Genomic DNA, 17,621 nt, shown 5'->3' with positions numbered 1-17,621 from the left:
TAGTTCAGAACACACAACCAAGTTTTGAATTAAAGAACTGTAGACTTGGGCTGCCTGGCTGTGCTGGTCAGAAGAGCACACAACTCTTGATCTCAGGGTTGTGAGTTTGAGCCCCACGTTGGGTGTAGAGATTACTTAAATAAATAAAAATTTAAAAAAAATTTTAGACTTAGGAAAATTTCCAATTTCAGCCCTCCCCATCAATGTTTTAGGTTTTGCACCAAGAATTTAAAACATATCAGATCTATGAGTGAACTCATGCTAAATCAGTCTGAAGCTACCATTTCGATGTATTGAATCTTTGACTATTCTCTTGTCAAAGTGTAAAATTAATTTCCTGGCTTGATTTCATTACTTCCTATTGACAGACTGTGACAATGCTTGAAGTGTAAAGCCACATTTTGAATAATGAGAAGAGGAAATGTGTATCTTGCTCATGTTTTATGTAGCTCCAAACATTTCCAAAGGAAAAAAAGGCCCTTAGTACCCAACTATAGAGGAATATTGAATTATTCTATATTGACGCAATGAAGTACTAAGTTACCATGAAAAATAACTTATGAAAATTATATATCAATAAGTAAAAATATGTATGATATAATGTTAAGTATGAAAAGCAGATTATGTAGTGATTGCAACTAGGTACAATTATGTATCACTGTGAACTGGGGTGACCAACCATCCTGGTTTGCCTCTCACTTATTTGGGTTTTAGCACTGAAAGTTCTGCATTTCAGGAAGTCCTTCAGTCCCAGATTGACTGGGGTGGTTAGTCACCCCATTAGGAACAAATTGCCAAAGGGATAATTGGGGAGAAATCATAGCAATTACTTTCATTCTTCTTCAACAATACACATTAGTGCTGTCTCATAAGGAGTTACATGAGGTCAGTAAAAACTAATTATTTGAGATCATAAAAATGAATAAAATAACTAATATAATACAGTATGCTAATTATACTTGAATAAAAAATATACTTAAAACTATATATTAAAGACAATGGATTCGGAGAGGGATCCTCAATATATATTTCAGAAGTGGAAAAAATAAGATAGAGGTGAGATCTTGTCTTCTTTGAAGGTCCTCTCATCAGTTGTTTTCCTCTGGTCTGCCACTGCTCTTGTCCCTTTCTTCTAGTTCAAGGCAAGATTGCCTGTTTTATATTTTAGCCACATTCTGGAGTGCTAAGTGGGAGAAATCTGTTATTCAATTATTAAATTTTCCATGAAAATTTTCCTTGGGAATCTGTGTGTAAGAATACGCTGGCATAAATAGCTGAAGTCCTGACATCACACAGTTCAAACTCAGATTGAGCTTATGTGAATATGAAGTTAAGGCTATGGGAGCTTCCCTCATGGGTTGACATCACAAGAACACAGAAGACTGGGCAAACACCATATTGGAATCATCGGTTTCAGACAAGAACACAAATACAGTTTTATTCATTTAAAGCTAATTTTGAGGACTTTACATAGAGAAATGTCTCATCTCTTTTTTTTTTCTAATCACAGAAAATATCTTCTATTGGTGGTCCCTAAAAAAGTAGAAATATCACAAGGAGTAGAAATCTCTTTGTATACCTGCCAGAATCTGGCAGCACTTAAATATCGAAAATGCTCAAATGTAATTGATAGATTATATTAACATTCTTTCTATGTAGGGTACTAGTATGTCTTAACATAAACAGGAATTGAGAAGTAAGGTAGCTATTGCCTGAGATTTGGCATCATAACTAATTATATTATTTTCAAACATGATCTTCTTTTTTGAAAATGTCCATAGCACTTAGTGTCTGCATTATGTAATCTACAGCTAAGTATATATTAATGATGTAAGTAGTTTTCCAAATGTTGTGAATGTTTAAATTTTTTCATCCCCAAGGAGTGAAACTTGATTCCTGACTCTTTTGTGTTTCTCTCAACACCTATCTCATGCTGGTCAGAGAGCAGGTGCTTATTAAAACCTGTTGACTTTGCTCAAGTAGTTTATGCAGGCAGTTTGGTTATTTCAGACATTATAGGATTTGAGTAAGAAGATCTGGGTCTGAAAAAAGGCTCTCAAAATTACTAGCTGTGACCACTGACAAATTACCTTTACTTATTTATAAATTACTTAGCCTCTTTGAATCATTTGTAAAATATGGATGGGTTTTTTTTCTTGATTATAGAAGATCAAATGTAATTATTTGATAAACTACTTTGTGAACTGGAAATTACAAATACAACTGTTGATTATCATTTAAGATTTGGGTACTCATTATGGCATTTTCTTTGATTCTTCTCTTGCCTAAAGGCTAAAAGTAGGTAGACAGTGCAACCAAGAGCCTAGAGCAGGAGCTAAGAAAAGTTAAGACAGATACAGACATGTCCATTTATAAGCTGTGCTGTTTGTACAAAGAAAGGGTTGGTATTGGCCACTTAGAGCTTCCGTGATGGGGTGTGGATGCTCTAAGAATGTACCACAGTGTCAGCCCCATAGAAAGATGGAATAGTTCCTTATTGCACCTCAGTATTACGATTTTTTACTTTCCTTAAGACAGTGGTGCAAAAGAGACTCCACAAAATATGTAGATGTGGAAGGAATTAAAGATAGTTTCAGGATGGCCTGGAGCCCACGTTTATCTTTCTCATTAGGGGCAGAGATGGAATTGCCACTTTGACCACTACTACAAAGTCTTATCTAAGGAAAAGGCTAGTGAGAAATCATGCAGCGCAGCACCTAGTCTGCCTTGTAATGTAAATAAGCTGCCCCAGACAGGAAACATGCTGACATGCTTTGCCTGCAGTGGCTGTGTTATCTGCATGAGAGAGAGAGAGTGAGCGTGAGTGAGCTGTGGTCACTCTGTGCAAAGGCCAGAGAGACAGATGGAGGATACTTGCAGAAGGCCTCAGGAAATGGGGGTGGATATGTCTCTTGGAAGCTATGAACACTAGTTTCTAATGCCTAAGAAAAAGAAACAGAAAGAAAAAAAAATCATTTAAGGAATGCTGTCATTTTCTATTGGTGAAGGTTCCTGATCCTGGGGAGGTTCTGGAAAATTTACTTCCATTTCTTCTTCTTCTTCTTGGACTGGAATAATTTCAATCTCTTCTTCATTCTTTGGTTGGGAAGATGTTTCAGTCAGCTCAACCATTTCATCTGTTGTTTCAACTGGCTGTTCTTTTTTTCCTTCAGCAGCTAACAGGACAACTACATCCTAGGACACAAAATTAAACAAACGTTTCTTGACCTTTTATATTGGCACATTCGTCAACAAACTATGAATATCTATCAAATACCTCCTGGTTTTTATGCTGTTTATGTTATTTCCTATATATCTCCAAATACCAGGACTGATTTCCCAAGGGATCAAGTCACTTATCAAAGCTCATCTTCAAGGTCAGCAGATACTTGCCACATTGCCTGGAATGATCACACAGTATTTGGGAAAAGAACACTGCAGTGATTGAGGAATTTAGATTCTAGTTTTGATTTGCCTTTATTGGATATAACCTTGGGAAGGTTGTTTTCCCTCGAATCCTGTTTTTCTCATCTGTAAAATGAAGGAACTGTGATGATTTCTAAATTTTAAGCTAACATTCTGTAGTTCGGAGCAGTTGATAATCAGTCTGTCACTGGGATATTCCTATCTCCCAAATGTGGAGCCTCTCTGAACCTATTGTTTTGGAAGAGAGATTTGATGAAAAGGTGCAGGTGGGCAGGGGAGGGAATAGTGAGAAATTAAGTGGATGAACCAGTGCTTTTATCAGCCTTCAACCTGCAGCCACCCCACTTTTACACGCTCAGTGTGGAATCATGAAATCGAGATGGGCATGTGGAGTGAAGAGGAACTCAGGGTCAGTAAGTGCACATATCAGAGGGCTGTATCCTCTGTCTAAACTTTAGGCTTATTTCAAATTTCAAGACACTTTTGCTTCATTAGGTATTTTCTGCTTTCCAGAAATCTGCCAAGACCATTTTTCATGAAGCTCGTAGTCTCAAAGATATATTAGATTACATTTGCCGTAAATGATTTTTTATGTAGCTATGATTTCCCAGAGGGGGTTAGTGGACAGGGTGGCTACTACTTACAGATTTAGGTTTGGAGCACAGTTGTTTCCATTCATGCTCAACAATGCCAGCCATCACAAGTTTCTGGAAGAAGGTAAAGATCATCATCACAGCAAAAATGCCCTGAAGAATGACAGAAAAAACAAGGGCAAAAATATAATAGTAGCTCAAAGAATATGGTTGCTGCTCAGGGGGCACCTGAGTGGCTTAGTCGGTTAAGCGTCTGCCTTCGGCTCAGGTCATGATCCCAGGGTCCTGGGATCGAGTCCCGCATTGGGCTCCCTGCTCCCCGGGGGGCCTGCTTCTCCCTCTCCCACTCCCCCTGCTTGTGTTCCTGCTCTCACTGTCTCTCTCTCTCTCTCTCTCTGTCAATTAGATAAATAAATAAAATCTTTAAAAAATATTTAAAAAAAAATATGGTTGCTGCTCGGTCAGTGACTGTTGGCTAAAATTAAGATTAGAAGTTCAGTTCTTTAGGTAATGATCAACTGTAAGAACTACTATTATCTTTAAAACCCTAATGCTTAGCACAACTGGCACACCACAGATAGTTAATGCATGTTGCTGATAGAAAATAAGGCAACGGTAATTAGTTGCAGAATCAATCCTATGTAGGAAAAATTAACCACTGAATCCCAAATTAAGTTGTATCCAGCTTTAGGTGGTATGGTATCACAGTGAAGGAAACCTATCTATACTTGGAAGATACATTTTCCGCCTTCAAACTCTACCCAAAAAACTCATTGAGGCAAAAGATGTTCATAATAACGTAGGTACTTCTTCAGTGTCCATCTTAATCATACTAATAATTATTAACCAGGATTAATAATAATAATAATTAATTTTAAAGCAAACACATAACATTTTCTGTGTACCAGTTCTAAGCATTTTGCATATGTTAATCACTCAAAACAGCCCTACGAGATAAGTACTGTTAATTTCAATTTTACAGCTGAAGAAACTGAGGCAGAATGTGGTTAAAATTCTTGCCCAAAAGCTGTATAGGCAGTAAGTGGCAGATATCTTAATCCAGAGTTGACACTCATAATAAAAACAGTAAACTTCTTCCCTGAAAAGAAACCTGATTTCACACTTACCAAGAAAACAGATCGTATGCTGTCACAATATTGTATAGACAGAGAGTTTTTCTCAGCAGGGTTAGCTGGTTCACAGTTGTGTATGTTAATATATGGTGTGGAAACTTTAATAAGATTCAAATTATCCATTTTAAAAAAATTGGAAATGGTAATATTAAATATGTCCATGATCAAAAAAATTATTCCAGAAATAGCAGCAAAAAGGCTCAATGAGTTCATTATCATTTTCCCTTTGACCTGAAATGGAGACACGAAGATTTGTTAATGGGGTTTGATTTCATTTGGTGAATCTAAGCTAGGAAGGAATTCCAGATCCCATTCCTCTGACTCACAAGGGCACTACACCTACATCATATTAAACCATACTTCTCTCAGTGGTTTTAGTGTCCTTGTCACTGTAATGACAACCTTCATCTCTAACTTGCATTCCTTCCTTGGTCTTCCCCATCTCATTTTAACCCTTCATATCCAGTTTATCAAGAGAAAATTCTAAGAGTCATCCTAAATTCTTCTATTTTGTACCCCTGTACTTGCTTTCACTGCCACTGCCCTCACCCTGGTAGGCATTCAGTAAATATTGGTTGAGTAAGTGACTATAAATAGTATTCAGATTATGTCTGCATAGGAAGGTAGAGGGAACAGGGGGGAAGGAGTTTCTTCTATCACAATGAGGTGAGATGGTTCTGTGGGTTTAGGGAGGGAAGGAGCAGATAGAACCCTCTGGGTCTATACCAACAAGTGGAAACAAACAGTGGCAAGAACACCACCACCTACTCCCTGTTGACACAGGTTGCAATCAGCCTCAGCCTGCCATCTTTCAAAATGTCATTAGGGCTGATGTCTCTAGGTAGCGTAGGTAAAGGGTGTCAGAGGGAGTGTTCTACTTGCAGGAATGATAAAAGGTCAAAACAGGAAAATATATATGGCAAGTACCTAATAGTATAGGATTATTGATGATTATTTTAAGACATACATAGCTCATCCCTGGCAATAAGACCTACAGATGGCAAGTCAGTAGGACTGGCTATATCTGGAGAATAAAACAACTTGTTCCCCCCAAAAAAACTGAGTTTGTCAGACCACTCTAGAGAAGAGCCATTTCCATTCATTCAATCCCTCACTGACTTTGGAAGTGACACAAATTAGTAATAACTTGTTAGTAAGTATAAAAAACTTGGGGGAGGAACTTGCTGGTAAGCTCATGACCCTGGGTGTAAATGTGTTGTAGGGTGTAAATGTGTTATAGAGTAAGTCCCTTTGTAGCTTCTTGAAGCCTCTGAAGCACTTTCATGTATATTAGGCCATTCATCCTCATGACAATATGGTAGCACCATTTTATAGAGGTACATAGAGGTAAACTGACTTGCTCAAAGTTAACGAGGATTAAGTGAATCACAGTATTGATTAGAGTTTTCCTAAATGGTGGTTTAAGAGAAATGACACAGTTCTCAAAGAGATCTGTTACTCTCACACATTTAACATTCATTAGACCATAGCATGTTGCTGTTCATGGGTCAGCCTATAATTCTGTTTCCATGGACATAATTCAGGTAGGTCTCATTTCCAAGTTTATTATGAATAACATCACAGCAGCTCTCTAGAGAATCTTTTGCTTTTGGGGATTGAGAGATAACTCAGTGCTACTGTGATCCCATAGGTCTTTTTGTTTTCAACTGAGAAAGTAGATATTTCTCTATTGTGGGGAAAGAAGGACATACGATTACTTGCCAAACTCTTCCTGGGGTTTTTGTCTGCTGTTGCCAGGAGTGATCCAGAAATGATATACTGTGAAAAAAGAGGTGGTGGGTGGGGAAGGTGTGGGGGACATGGGATAAGAGAGGCAGAGAGGGACAGAGGTCACTTTTCACATTGAGAACTGGTTGTAAAAAAGCTATCCACATTTCCAGCCACTTTCACAAAACTGTCCAGCCATTTTTACAGTATTCATTCTTCAGCAGTCACATTTCTCCTTTATTCATGCTCAGCTATATTCAGTCTATGCCTTTTATTCAACTAACTGGGGAGCTGTGACTAGGAATATAGTAAGACCAGAGGCAGAACTCATGTTTTCAGGTCAATGAATACTAACAACTGTGAATTTGAAAGTTTTATTTTTAGTTTTTCTTTTTTAAATTCGTGGAATTTCTCTTTGGAGTTCATGGTGGTTTAAAGGACTGATGCCAATGAAGAGTGAATCAGTGTGGAAGGAAATACGTGGCCTGAAGACCATAGGCACTCCACTAAAACATTGGCCACTGCAGGAAGTGATGGCGATTATTTCTTATCTTCCTTGTCTACTGTTCAGGCCATAAAAGAGGAAACTCTTGTTCTAATCCATCTCTCTTTGTTCTGAAAATTTCAATCCTGGACACATCTTTATAGTGGCAACTATGGAAGTATCATGATGGTATAAACATGGCTACCCCATACCACACCCAGACAAGGTTACAAGCTTGGAAAACATGTACATGAAAGAGCCATAAGGATTGCTGCTCTGCTGATAAGCCAGAGGAGAGTCATTTGGGATGGGACTGATTTTTACCACCTGCGACACAGCTACACAGAACTCTAGGAGAAAGGACCAGGTGGGAGGAAATGGGATGCTCCTCTGACTTCCTGCTTTCTGAAACACCATGCTGTACGGTCCAAATGTTTAGTGCCCTTCTCCCCCCTCTCCACATTGACTTTGGAGAGGTCCCACATTGGACAATCTTCCCTCTGAATTCACGTGAAGCATAACCACTGACTTTCAATGGGATTCATGCTCAATTTAGTCAACTTCTCTTTCCAGTAAATTATTTTAACCTCATAACCTATTTCCCAGCCATGTACTTTCCTCAGCCTTTTTGTCTGCATCACTTCCCAAATGGTTGTTAGCTTTTACTCACCATAATGCCTCCCCAGAGAGGGTACCACACAGTTATACATATAGGTGCATAGATATCCGTGTGAATCATCAGGAGGCCGCCTAGGGCAGTGTGGAAGAGCCCATTCATAATCTGGACGGCCTGGAGAGAGAATGGGGGCACTGATGATGAACTGAAGTCATCATCAAGTCAGAAAACAAAGGTAAGGCTAGAAGCTCCTGACTTGGGGTTGCGTAAAACGCCTAAAGGAAGTGGCGGAGGTGCCAAGACCTTTGTCTTGTTCAGATCCGTTTTCCCCACCACCTGGGGCATTTCCAAGGCAGATATGTCTGGGATGCTGGTGAAAAACTTGGATGGGAGACCCCTAAATACGCAAACCACAAAATCAAAAGGAGAAAGATCACTGTGGTAATTTCTCTGCACATCCCTGATTTGGCACATTGTGTCAGATGTAAAGAACATCTCGGGTTGGGTCAAATACCTTCTAGTTGGATTGCAGTCTGTACCTAGCCTACAGCATCTGCTTCTGTAGGCCAGAAAGTCTCTAGGATACAGAATGGAGTGCAGCTGACTTACCCCTAATGTCTTAGATTCTCTCATGAAGAAGTTTTGTGTAGGGCCCACCAATGAAGGCATCCTTTTGGGAATTATTTTTTGAACAGGATGCATGGCAGTAGGACCTTTCATAGGATCTGCTTGGAAAGTTCCACTCCTTGAATTTCTGGGTGTCGTCATTTCACGCTTAGAACTCCTAAAAATAAATAATAAAATGGGCAGAGAGAGAGAGAGAGAGAGAGAGAATGGGATTTTCAGCAGTCTTTTATCTTGTCTCGTGCATCTGAATACTTTTCTCCGTATTCCTTCCATGAGTGTTGTTGAGGGTACATAGACATGGCCTCTTCCCAGTGGCTTTGGGTCTGGGGCAAAGCCTACTGCTGTGTTTGAAGACAGGATCTGAAGGGGGCATCTCAGGCAAGGACCCACGCGCCCAGGGATCCCTGCCAGGATTCTTTTTTTTAATTTTGAAATTGTTTTAATTTACAAATACAAAACACCGTGGAAGACAAAAAAATGAAAGAAAAACACAAAACATATAGGCAAATTTTTACTCCATGAGCTTCTCAAACCCTCACTTATTCACTAATTCCCAAGATGAAAAATTCTTCTAAAAAGGTATTCAACCGCCAACAATGATGATATTAATAGGGATAAGGATTAATTTCACAAAAAAGCCAATGAATCCCGTTATAGCAAATCCTATTGCTGTTGCCATGGCAATCTTCTGGAATTCTTTTCTGTCAGGTTTAGTGCATCTTTTAACCACCCGGATTGAGTCCTTCACAAACTGCCGACTTGGCTCAACAAACTGCATTACCTGATCCATGATGCCTGCCAGCCAACTGCTCAGACACCGGCAACACGTAGCACAAAAGTGAACTGATTTCCCTGCCGGGATTCTTGACGACAATGTTTGGGGCACGCTTTATCATTGTAGAGAAATCCATGTTTGTCTGTCTGCATGTCCCGTGTGTCTCTCATTCCTGGATGCTTTTCTTATACTCTCATATTGGAAAATGTATTTTGTCATTGCCTTATCCTCAGCCTTTTGCTTATCTGCTTTTGTCCATTGTGATGGGCCAGAGGCATCATGAAGGAGTATGGTGAGGCCTGTTAGAGTCAGTAGGAGCTGATTCTAGTCTCCTCTACCACCAACTCTGTAACCTAGAATAAATCACTTTGAGGAGGCTCTCTACGGTTGTTTGTAAGACCGTGGCCTCCTGAGACAGGTTGCCTGGGTTCAAATTGTGATTATTCTGTTGCTGTGAAACTACAGGCAAGTTCTTTAAATTCTCTGGGCCTCAAGTTTTTCAACTGCAAAATGGGAATTATCGTTCTTGTCTTACAGTATAGGGTTTTTGTAAGACTTCAATGGACTCATGGTCTGTGCATGGCTGGTGTCTTTTCATTCGGGTGTAGCTCAAATGTCAGCTCCTCAGAAAAAGCCTTGCCCGAATCCTTAGTCCACAGTGATCCTCATTCACAGCACCCCAGTTCTTTGCATCATGGCACTTACCACTATGGGGAATTACCTTGATTATTTGCTTGCTTGTTTATTAGCAGTCTCTCCCCACTAGAATATAAATTCTATCAAAGCAGAGACTTTGACCCTCTTGTTCAGTATCTAAATTATGTGGATTGAGTAGTTTCTTAACATTGCTGAGGAAATAAATGTATGTAAAGCACTCGTGTCTGGATAATTATTACTTGTTTTTGTTGCTGTTCTAGTTCTTAGTATTATTACCTTTAGGAGCATTAGTTCCTGTTCTTCCCATTGGAAAAATGAGACCAGTACCCCTGTCACAGATACATTGTGAGAAATAAGTAAGTTTGCATATGAAAGTGCCTCATACATGGGGAGAAAGTAGGAAGTGCTGTCTGTTCTTAGATTTCATGATTTATTCATTTCTGAAGTTAGTGATTATTACCAAGACCCTTCCCAGTTCTCATGTTGTAAGACTGTTCAACTGTCTTCATCTGTGCTTCCTTTTGGCATTTATTTGTTTATGTCAATTACTTACATGAATTCCATTGGATCTTTCCTGGGCCCTGGAAATCTCTCTTTAGGGACACATGTTTGGTCTCATCTTTGTCAACTGTAAGTCATGTAAGGGGCCTTGGAGACCAAGACTGTCTGCCCAGCTTGCTTATCCTGTTGAAGTCACACTGAGCTGGGTGCCTGTAGGTGTGCTGTGGGACAGGTGCTTGGGAGTCTCCCAGGTCTCGTGTTTGCACCCACCTTATAGTGACAAAGAGATTTCACATCTGAAGTTCATTTAAGCCTCACAGAGTGGACAAGGGATGAATTGTTGGTTCTATTGTGTGGAAAAGGTGATAGGGGCATGAAATTGTTAGGTCACTTGTTCCAGTTACATGGCTACTAGAGATTGAAAATGAGGGCTTGGACTTACCTAACAAGGTATCTGTGGCTACTTTGGCCCCTGTGCAGAACAGGGGTTCAGCCTTTCACTTATGAACCTCTCCCCTCTTCAGATGGATGTGCTATTTGGGTGACTAGAAAGCAATTGAAATCAGAATATTTTTCAGGACCACGGGCTGAAGGGAAGAGAGGAGACTTCAACTGGGTATTTTGCACTTGATTTTGCTTCACCTCTCAATTACCAGGTGTCATGTGGTCTTGGAGGTTTTGGTGCTTTGCACCACAAACCAACCAACAAGATCACTGACGAAAAGGAATGTATTAATATAGCCCATGAAGGAGTTTACAGACTGATTCTTATCACCAGGCAGAATTTTTGGAACTGGTTAAAACCTGAGAAACCATTCTGTTCATTTGACAAATGAGGAAGCTGCAGCCCAGGGATGGGCTGTGGCTCGTTACAGATCTTGCAATCGGTGACAAACCAGAAGACAGTCACTGTGGCTCTGAGGCTGGCGCTCTTTCTGCTGCCTCGCGGCCAGACCACGTAGTTCAGTTGTTTACTGAGCACCCTCTGCATGCCTGGGATGTCATGCATATAGTGCCAAGCCGCCTGCCTTACTAAGTAGTCATTTTGTCTTTTTTGCAGATGTGGAAGTGCAAGCCCAGAGAGGTTAGTTTTCCCCTTGGTAAGAAGGGAATGAGCTGGAGCCCCCACATTCCTCTCCAGAGGGCTCTTTTTAGTGAGGACAACTTAAAGAGCAAAGGGTCATCAGTTCTCTGGACAGACGAAGACAACTGGACTACTGTTGTTTTAATTTCTCCTTATTTTTCAACTGCCTGAGGCTGTGTCTGTATTATTGGTGAGATAAACCTCCGTATAAGCCAAGTTCTACTGGGGCCATGTCTGCAATGGCTAGTGGCAGTAATGACCGTTGGGGAGAAATATTTTATTTCACTATTAAAATTGATGTCTCACTATGGCAACTCTATTTCTATGAAGCCTTCAACACGTATTATGTAAAATAGTAGTTTATAAACATAAACATACCCGTTTCGATATGCTACTTCATTTTTTATGGAAATAATCTCTCTAAAATATATACATATTTTTATGCCAGAGCATTATAGACTAGTACTCAAATTTTTGTTGTATGGGAATATATAAAATTAGAGCACATACTCCTAAGGATATCATAGATTCCTGCAGCTTTGCCCTATCATTGTTTTTTAATTTTTCACAATGACTTAAAGTGCCCAACACACAGTTGTGCTCAAAGCCTAGTTGGTCCATTAGCAAGGGTTACTGGGCACATTGGTCAGAATGTGATCACAGTAGGATTTTGTTTTCACTAAACTATATTACCATCAGGGCTCAGTCGATCAGACACTGCCCCATATTTCATTACAGTGACTTCTGCAAATCTTTTTTTGGTTTTTAAAAGGCACCACTGTTTCTGTGTGCATCCGCTGCGGAAAATCTCACAGCCTTTATGGGTTTTGGTTCAAATAATGACTTTTAGGTCCAGTAATTACATCATATAATGAGAAGGTCAAAGCTGCCTAGGTTTTGTTACCTCAACTTCCTCCTTTGCCACTCAAAATAGTTCTGCATTTTTATCCTTTCTGGCCTCAGGTGCGTATTATCTCTGAGGAAGGATGTTCTGACTTCCTTTCCCTCTGCCTGTGCTCCTCAGCCATCCCCATCTGCCAGGACGTCAGTCCTTCAGAGAAAGTGGTTCTTGCACCTTCAGTCTTTATTTGCGGTGCTGTGCCACGGAAAGTGCTAGTCCCGGCTCTGCTGCTTGCCACTTCTCTTGCCTCACTCTTCAGAGTGCTGTTTGGGAACGTGAGGTGATTTGCAATTTATAATGTACTAAACACTCAAATAAGAACGGTTACTACTGGGCCTTTTGGTGATTAAAATGTGCTGCAGTGTCCCCATTCCCAGCCCCCTTCCTTCAATCTGGCAATGTCCCCAGCCGCTGTCTAGTGTCCCCCCTCTCTTAGTGCCAGCTTCTTCCAAGCTTGTCGCCTCCACCTCCTCACCACCCACTCGCTCCCTGAGCTTCGCTGCCTGCCGGATGCTGCCAGAGCCACTCAGCTGAGGCTGCTGTGTCCGAGGACTGTGCTGCAGAGTCTGTGGTCTTTCCTCAGGCAGGACCACTCAGATTGCTTTATTTCTGTTCCTCTGTCCCCCAGGCTTAAAGAGCGGGAGCCATGTTTCTCTCCAGCTCCTTCATCTCCATGTTCGGTCAGTCATGCCGCCTCTTCCTCTGTAAGGGGTCTTGGTGTGTGGACCATTTTCTACTCCCAGTGTCACCCCATGAATTTGATTCTCATTTCCCCTCCTGGGTTAGCACAAAAGTCCTACTCTTCTGCCTTCAGTCTTTCTCTTGTCTAATCCATCCTCTGTAGAGCCACTAGATCAGGCGCCAAATCACCACTTGAAGGCCTGCGCATCCTGAGCTTGAACTCTGTCTGGGCTGTTATTGCCTCTGGGAGAAACCTGTACCTGGACCCCCCATGGCCTTCAAGGTGCAGGTCTACAGCCCTTCTGAAGCTGCACCCTACTGCTCCCCACTGGAGCCACTGATCTGGACGCATCTCCTGCTTTCTTCTTGGAACCCTGTCCACACTGAAATGCTCCCCTCCTGCCTCCTTCAGGGCCAGAATCCCCATTAGACACTCACATCACCTGAGACTCTCGCATGGCTTCTTCAAAGCCCCCAGCTCTCTGCATTCCTTCCTTGTCACCAACTGTTTTCTTTCTCATGAGCTAATACTGTAACTTTTCTAATGGGGTGTACATTTCTTAAGGGATGTCCTGCTAGGGTTACATAGAGAACCTGTTTTCTCCGGTACTATGAGCTCAATAAATGTTAAACTGAACTTCTTCCTCAGGGAAGATTTACACATAAATGCTCAGGATGTTGGACCAAAAGGTGATCGTTTCACCTCGCTTGATGATCAATGAGATCCAGCCATTTTGTGGGAAATGGGAAAGGTAATCACATTATATATTGGTTTTAGGAAACAATTATGATGTGGCTAAAACTCATCTTTGTGGCCCTTCCTTAAATCTTCCTCGTCTACAGTACGCACTCTCACTGTAGACTTCTGTGATAGATTTGAGGCAGGAATTTTGTGCTCAGTTTGATGTCCCCCGAGTCCCCCTCCAGAAAATGTTAGCCTGTGATGTTTAACAACACCTCGGGGTATTCACCTCTAGCAGGATATCTTTGGAGAAAAAAACATTCAGAACAAGAGAAGTCGAAATATTTTCATGATAGCCATGGCTGATTATTTTCTTCTGTAGAACCAGGTGGTTCTAAGACCTTTAGGATTTTAGCTCGTTTAATCTTATATAAGGCAGGGGGTAATACATTGGTACCCATCTTAGAGGTGAGCAAACCGAGGAATGTAGAGGTTTGGTAACTTGCCTGTAGATCTGTAGGTGGTGGAGCTCCGGTTTGAGCCCAGGAGCTTGGTAACAATTCTCTTGTCTACATGCTGCAAACTGCTGCTTTTGCAGAATGGCTCCTAGTTCATTGGCCAGGCTCTCTCTTGAGAGAGGGAGTGGTTAAGGGAGTGGGTGGGCAGCAAGCCCGGGTACCCCTCCTCACATTGTGACAATACCGGAAGACCTGACCAGGGAAACCCTTGAGGGAAAGCCAAGAATCTAGTCTCCAAAACCATCCAACGCTTTACCCGTCACTCTGTTTTAGTCACTTAAACAAAGCGAACTGGCTCCTTACCTGAGTGTCCGAGGCCTTCGGGCGCGTGGCTGATTCGGATGCTTCCTGCTGAGTTCACTTCCACTGCTGGTGTCTCACATACACAGGGGTGAGTGACATAAGGCAGGTCTGGGGCCTCTCATAGATACCAGGTGACAGGAAATCAGTGGCTTCTGCTACCTTGGCCTTTGCCCCAATCACTTTGGTTTAATGCACACTTACCAGAGCCAAAGGATATACAAAAAAGTTTCTGCCTTACCAGGAGGTTTCACTTCTTGAAAAGGACCCCAGGGGACTGCCTGGCGTACTTTACGCTACCCTAATTAGAAGAAATTTGCAGCCCCCACCCTGTAAGCAGGTGTGGATGGTGGATCCCCAAGGGCAAGAAGGGCTCTAGAAATTCTCTAAAGATGGGCTGTTAGGACTTTTACCTTTTTGCTTCACTTTTAGGAGTGAGTAGGTAGGAAGAAGGTATCCAAGTGGAGAGATTCAGGAATCATTAAGCCCGGTCGTTTGGGAGGGTTGTAGGTATCCCTCTCCAAATATTGTCCACATTTACCCACACTTAGGGTTCTAGTGGGACCATGTATGTCTTGTGTGGGATTTACTAGAAATGGCCCAAAAGTATACGTTGGTGCTGTAGAATACATCCTCAGAAGCTTGAGGCAAGAGTTCCATGTTTTGGGATACAAACGGAAGTAGCCCTTTTACCTACAAACCCCCTCTTTTTCTTCCATCTGTCTCATTCCCTTGTGTCCCCTCTCTTTTCAGTCTGGCCTGGAGCTGTGCCACTGCTAGATCAAGTGAGAGAATGGAGGAAGCCGGTAGCCAGGAAAGTGTAAATATTTGGGAAAAAAATCAGAGGAAGTTTTGCCCAAAGATATTGTTTCCCCTGCCCCCAACTTTTTTGTTCATATGTTGGATTTCTCATTGCTTTTAATTTACTTGTCCCTTGCTTTATTTTATGAGACACCCAGGGCTGTAATTAGGTAGTTGTTTGCCTAATCTAAAAATATGGCAGCTCTCCTGACAAATTTGAGGTTAATTCCTGTCTTCCCTCCATCTCTGCCTCTATCCCTCTCTCTCTCTCCCCACCTCCTTCCTCTGTTCTCTGTTTCTCCCTCTGCCTCTCTCTATGATGACAGTTTGGATCAGAGGGTTAGAGCCGATGGGTAGGAGTAGTTCTGGAGTGCCTGATTTTGGGGTAACATCAAAACAAATGCCACCTTCCCAACATTGAAAGAGTTCATTAGTGGAACAGGCTACCATTTGAATAGAGAACTTGCTGTCATCAAGTATACACAAGTAAAAGGCATACGGTCACCTCTCATAAATCTTATAGAGGGAACAGGAGCAGAAACATAAGATCTGCTGGCTATTTAAGCATCTGGTTGTAGGTCTGATGATCTGCTGGAGTGCTTGAATGTTGGTGACAGGGATGATAATTACAGGAGATCTGAGCTGTGGGTGATTGTGAGGCCAGAGGTTGGAGTCCAGGATGATGGGTGGTCACTGGAATGTGCCATCATGTTGGTTGGCGTGGGAATTTAATAAATGCCTGGCATCAGTGAGGCTTGGACAGAGTTTTCATATCCTTTTCTCACACAACCTGAATTTTCATATCCTTTTCTCTATGTAGGCCCTGTTTTTCCAAGTCTGTCTTAAAATGTTTGTTACTCTGTTTTTGTGTGTGTGTGGCCAGTGAGATCAGTTAGGCAGCTCTTGGGTGAGTCCTCCTGAATAAACTTGAATTTGAATTTATATAAACAAACAAACTTTCATTTTGTCTTTGCTGGTTTGGATTGATTGACTGCAGTGCTGAGTGTGTTGAAATCCCAACTACAGTCTGGATTTGTCAGTAGCACTTCCTGTGTTTCATAATATTTTTTTCTCTGTAATGTTTGAGGATATTAGGTCAAACATTTACACATTTAAAATCTCTCCCCCTCTTGTCATTACCTAGTGGCCCTCTTGCTTCCAGACGATGATCTCTTTCTTAAAGTCTACACAAAATTTTATTAACTAAACTTTAATTTAGTTCATATTTGCCTTCCTTTTATTCCGAACTCTACCTCCAAACTCCTTTTTTTTTTTTTTTTTTTTTTTTGGTCCTTGGAACATTTTGCATCTCCTGTGGAAACTACATTCTACATCATAATTACTTGTGTCCTTGCCTCACTCAGCCATTTGTCTATATGTCCCTTTAAAGTGGGGCTGGATTTTCTGATTGCTGTGAGGGATTGTGATTCTGCTTTAGTTCTCCCATCCAGATGATTATCACAGTGCTACCCAGCATCAGGAGAGCTTTGTAGTTTACGAGGCCTTCCTTCTGTCCTGAGGGACTATTTTATATTTTTAACAGGCAAATAAAATGATTTGAGCACCTACTTATATGCCAAGCACTGTCCATATAACACCTATAGTATTGATTCCATTTTATAATTGTGGGGACTAACAATCAGGAAATGAGGGAAACTGGCCCAAAGCCACATATGTGATAAAAAGTGATGCTTGGAAAGCAAAAAAAAAAAAAAACCTCAATTATAAATTTAAAAGAAAACCTACCATTTACCATGTGATTTTTAAGTTCAAGGCACTGATTAAATTAGTTCACATTTCATTTAAGGCTCATGGTAAACCCATTAGGTAGGTAATATTATTGCATTTTAGTCTAGGAGTTTAAAGCTCACAAAGGTTAAATAACTTGTTCAAGTCACTAAGCTTTAAATTGTAAAACTGACATTTAGACCTAGGTCTGACTTAAAAGCCCTTACTGTTAGGTGATGGGGATTCTCACCCTTAATTATCTCACATACCCACACATCTCAGCCTCACTCAGGCACCAGATATTTTTCATCAGAACATGATTCCACTGGAAATAAATTTTTTAAATAAATATTTTTCATTAGAATCTCACTCCCCTGCCTCCTGCC

At 41.1% G+C, this 17,621-nt stretch overlaps 2 protein-coding genes across 4 annotated transcripts; both read right to left on the bottom strand.

The window, feature by feature from the left end:
- Positions 1–1,411: 1,411 nt before the first annotated feature.
- On the bottom strand, positions 1,412–14,864 carry LOC113914233 (B-lymphocyte antigen CD20). 3 transcript variants are annotated; one of them, XM_027579287.1, is made up of 7 exons: positions 14,710–14,864; positions 8,590–8,764; positions 8,035–8,154; positions 6,875–6,931; positions 5,147–5,383; positions 4,071–4,172; positions 1,412–3,195 (listed from the first exon to the last, which is right to left on the bottom strand). In XM_027579287.1, the coding sequence occupies exons 2-7, from the start codon at positions 8,746–8,748 to the stop codon at positions 2,977–2,979; spliced, it is 894 nt and encodes a 297-aa protein (XP_027435088.1). In that variant the 5' UTR covers positions 8,749–8,764; positions 14,710–14,864; the 3' UTR covers positions 1,412–2,976. The 3 variants fall into 3 exon arrangements, with proteins under 3 accessions (XP_027435088.1, XP_027435090.1, XP_027435089.1); XM_027579289.1 differs by having other exon boundaries at positions 4,071–4,133; XM_027579288.1 differs by lacking the exon at positions 14,710–14,864 and adding an exon at positions 10,983–11,090 and having other exon boundaries at positions 2,977–3,195.
- On the bottom strand, positions 9,137–9,445 carry LOC113914238 (protein transport protein Sec61 subunit gamma-like). The gene has a single exon (XM_035722810.1). It carries the CDS (start codon positions 9,395–9,397, stop codon positions 9,191–9,193), a length of 207 nt encoding a protein of 68 aa, XP_035578703.1. The 5' UTR covers positions 9,398–9,445; the 3' UTR covers positions 9,137–9,190.
- Positions 14,865–17,621: the final 2,757 nt, after the last annotated feature.

The sequence above is a fragment of the Zalophus californianus genome, chromosome 11 (genome assembly GCF_009762305.2).
Source record: "Zalophus californianus isolate mZalCal1 chromosome 11, mZalCal1.pri.v2, whole genome shotgun sequence".
NCBI lineage: Eukaryota > Metazoa > Chordata > Mammalia > Carnivora > Otariidae > Zalophus > Zalophus californianus.
This window is presented reverse-complemented; position numbering and strand designations above follow the sequence as displayed.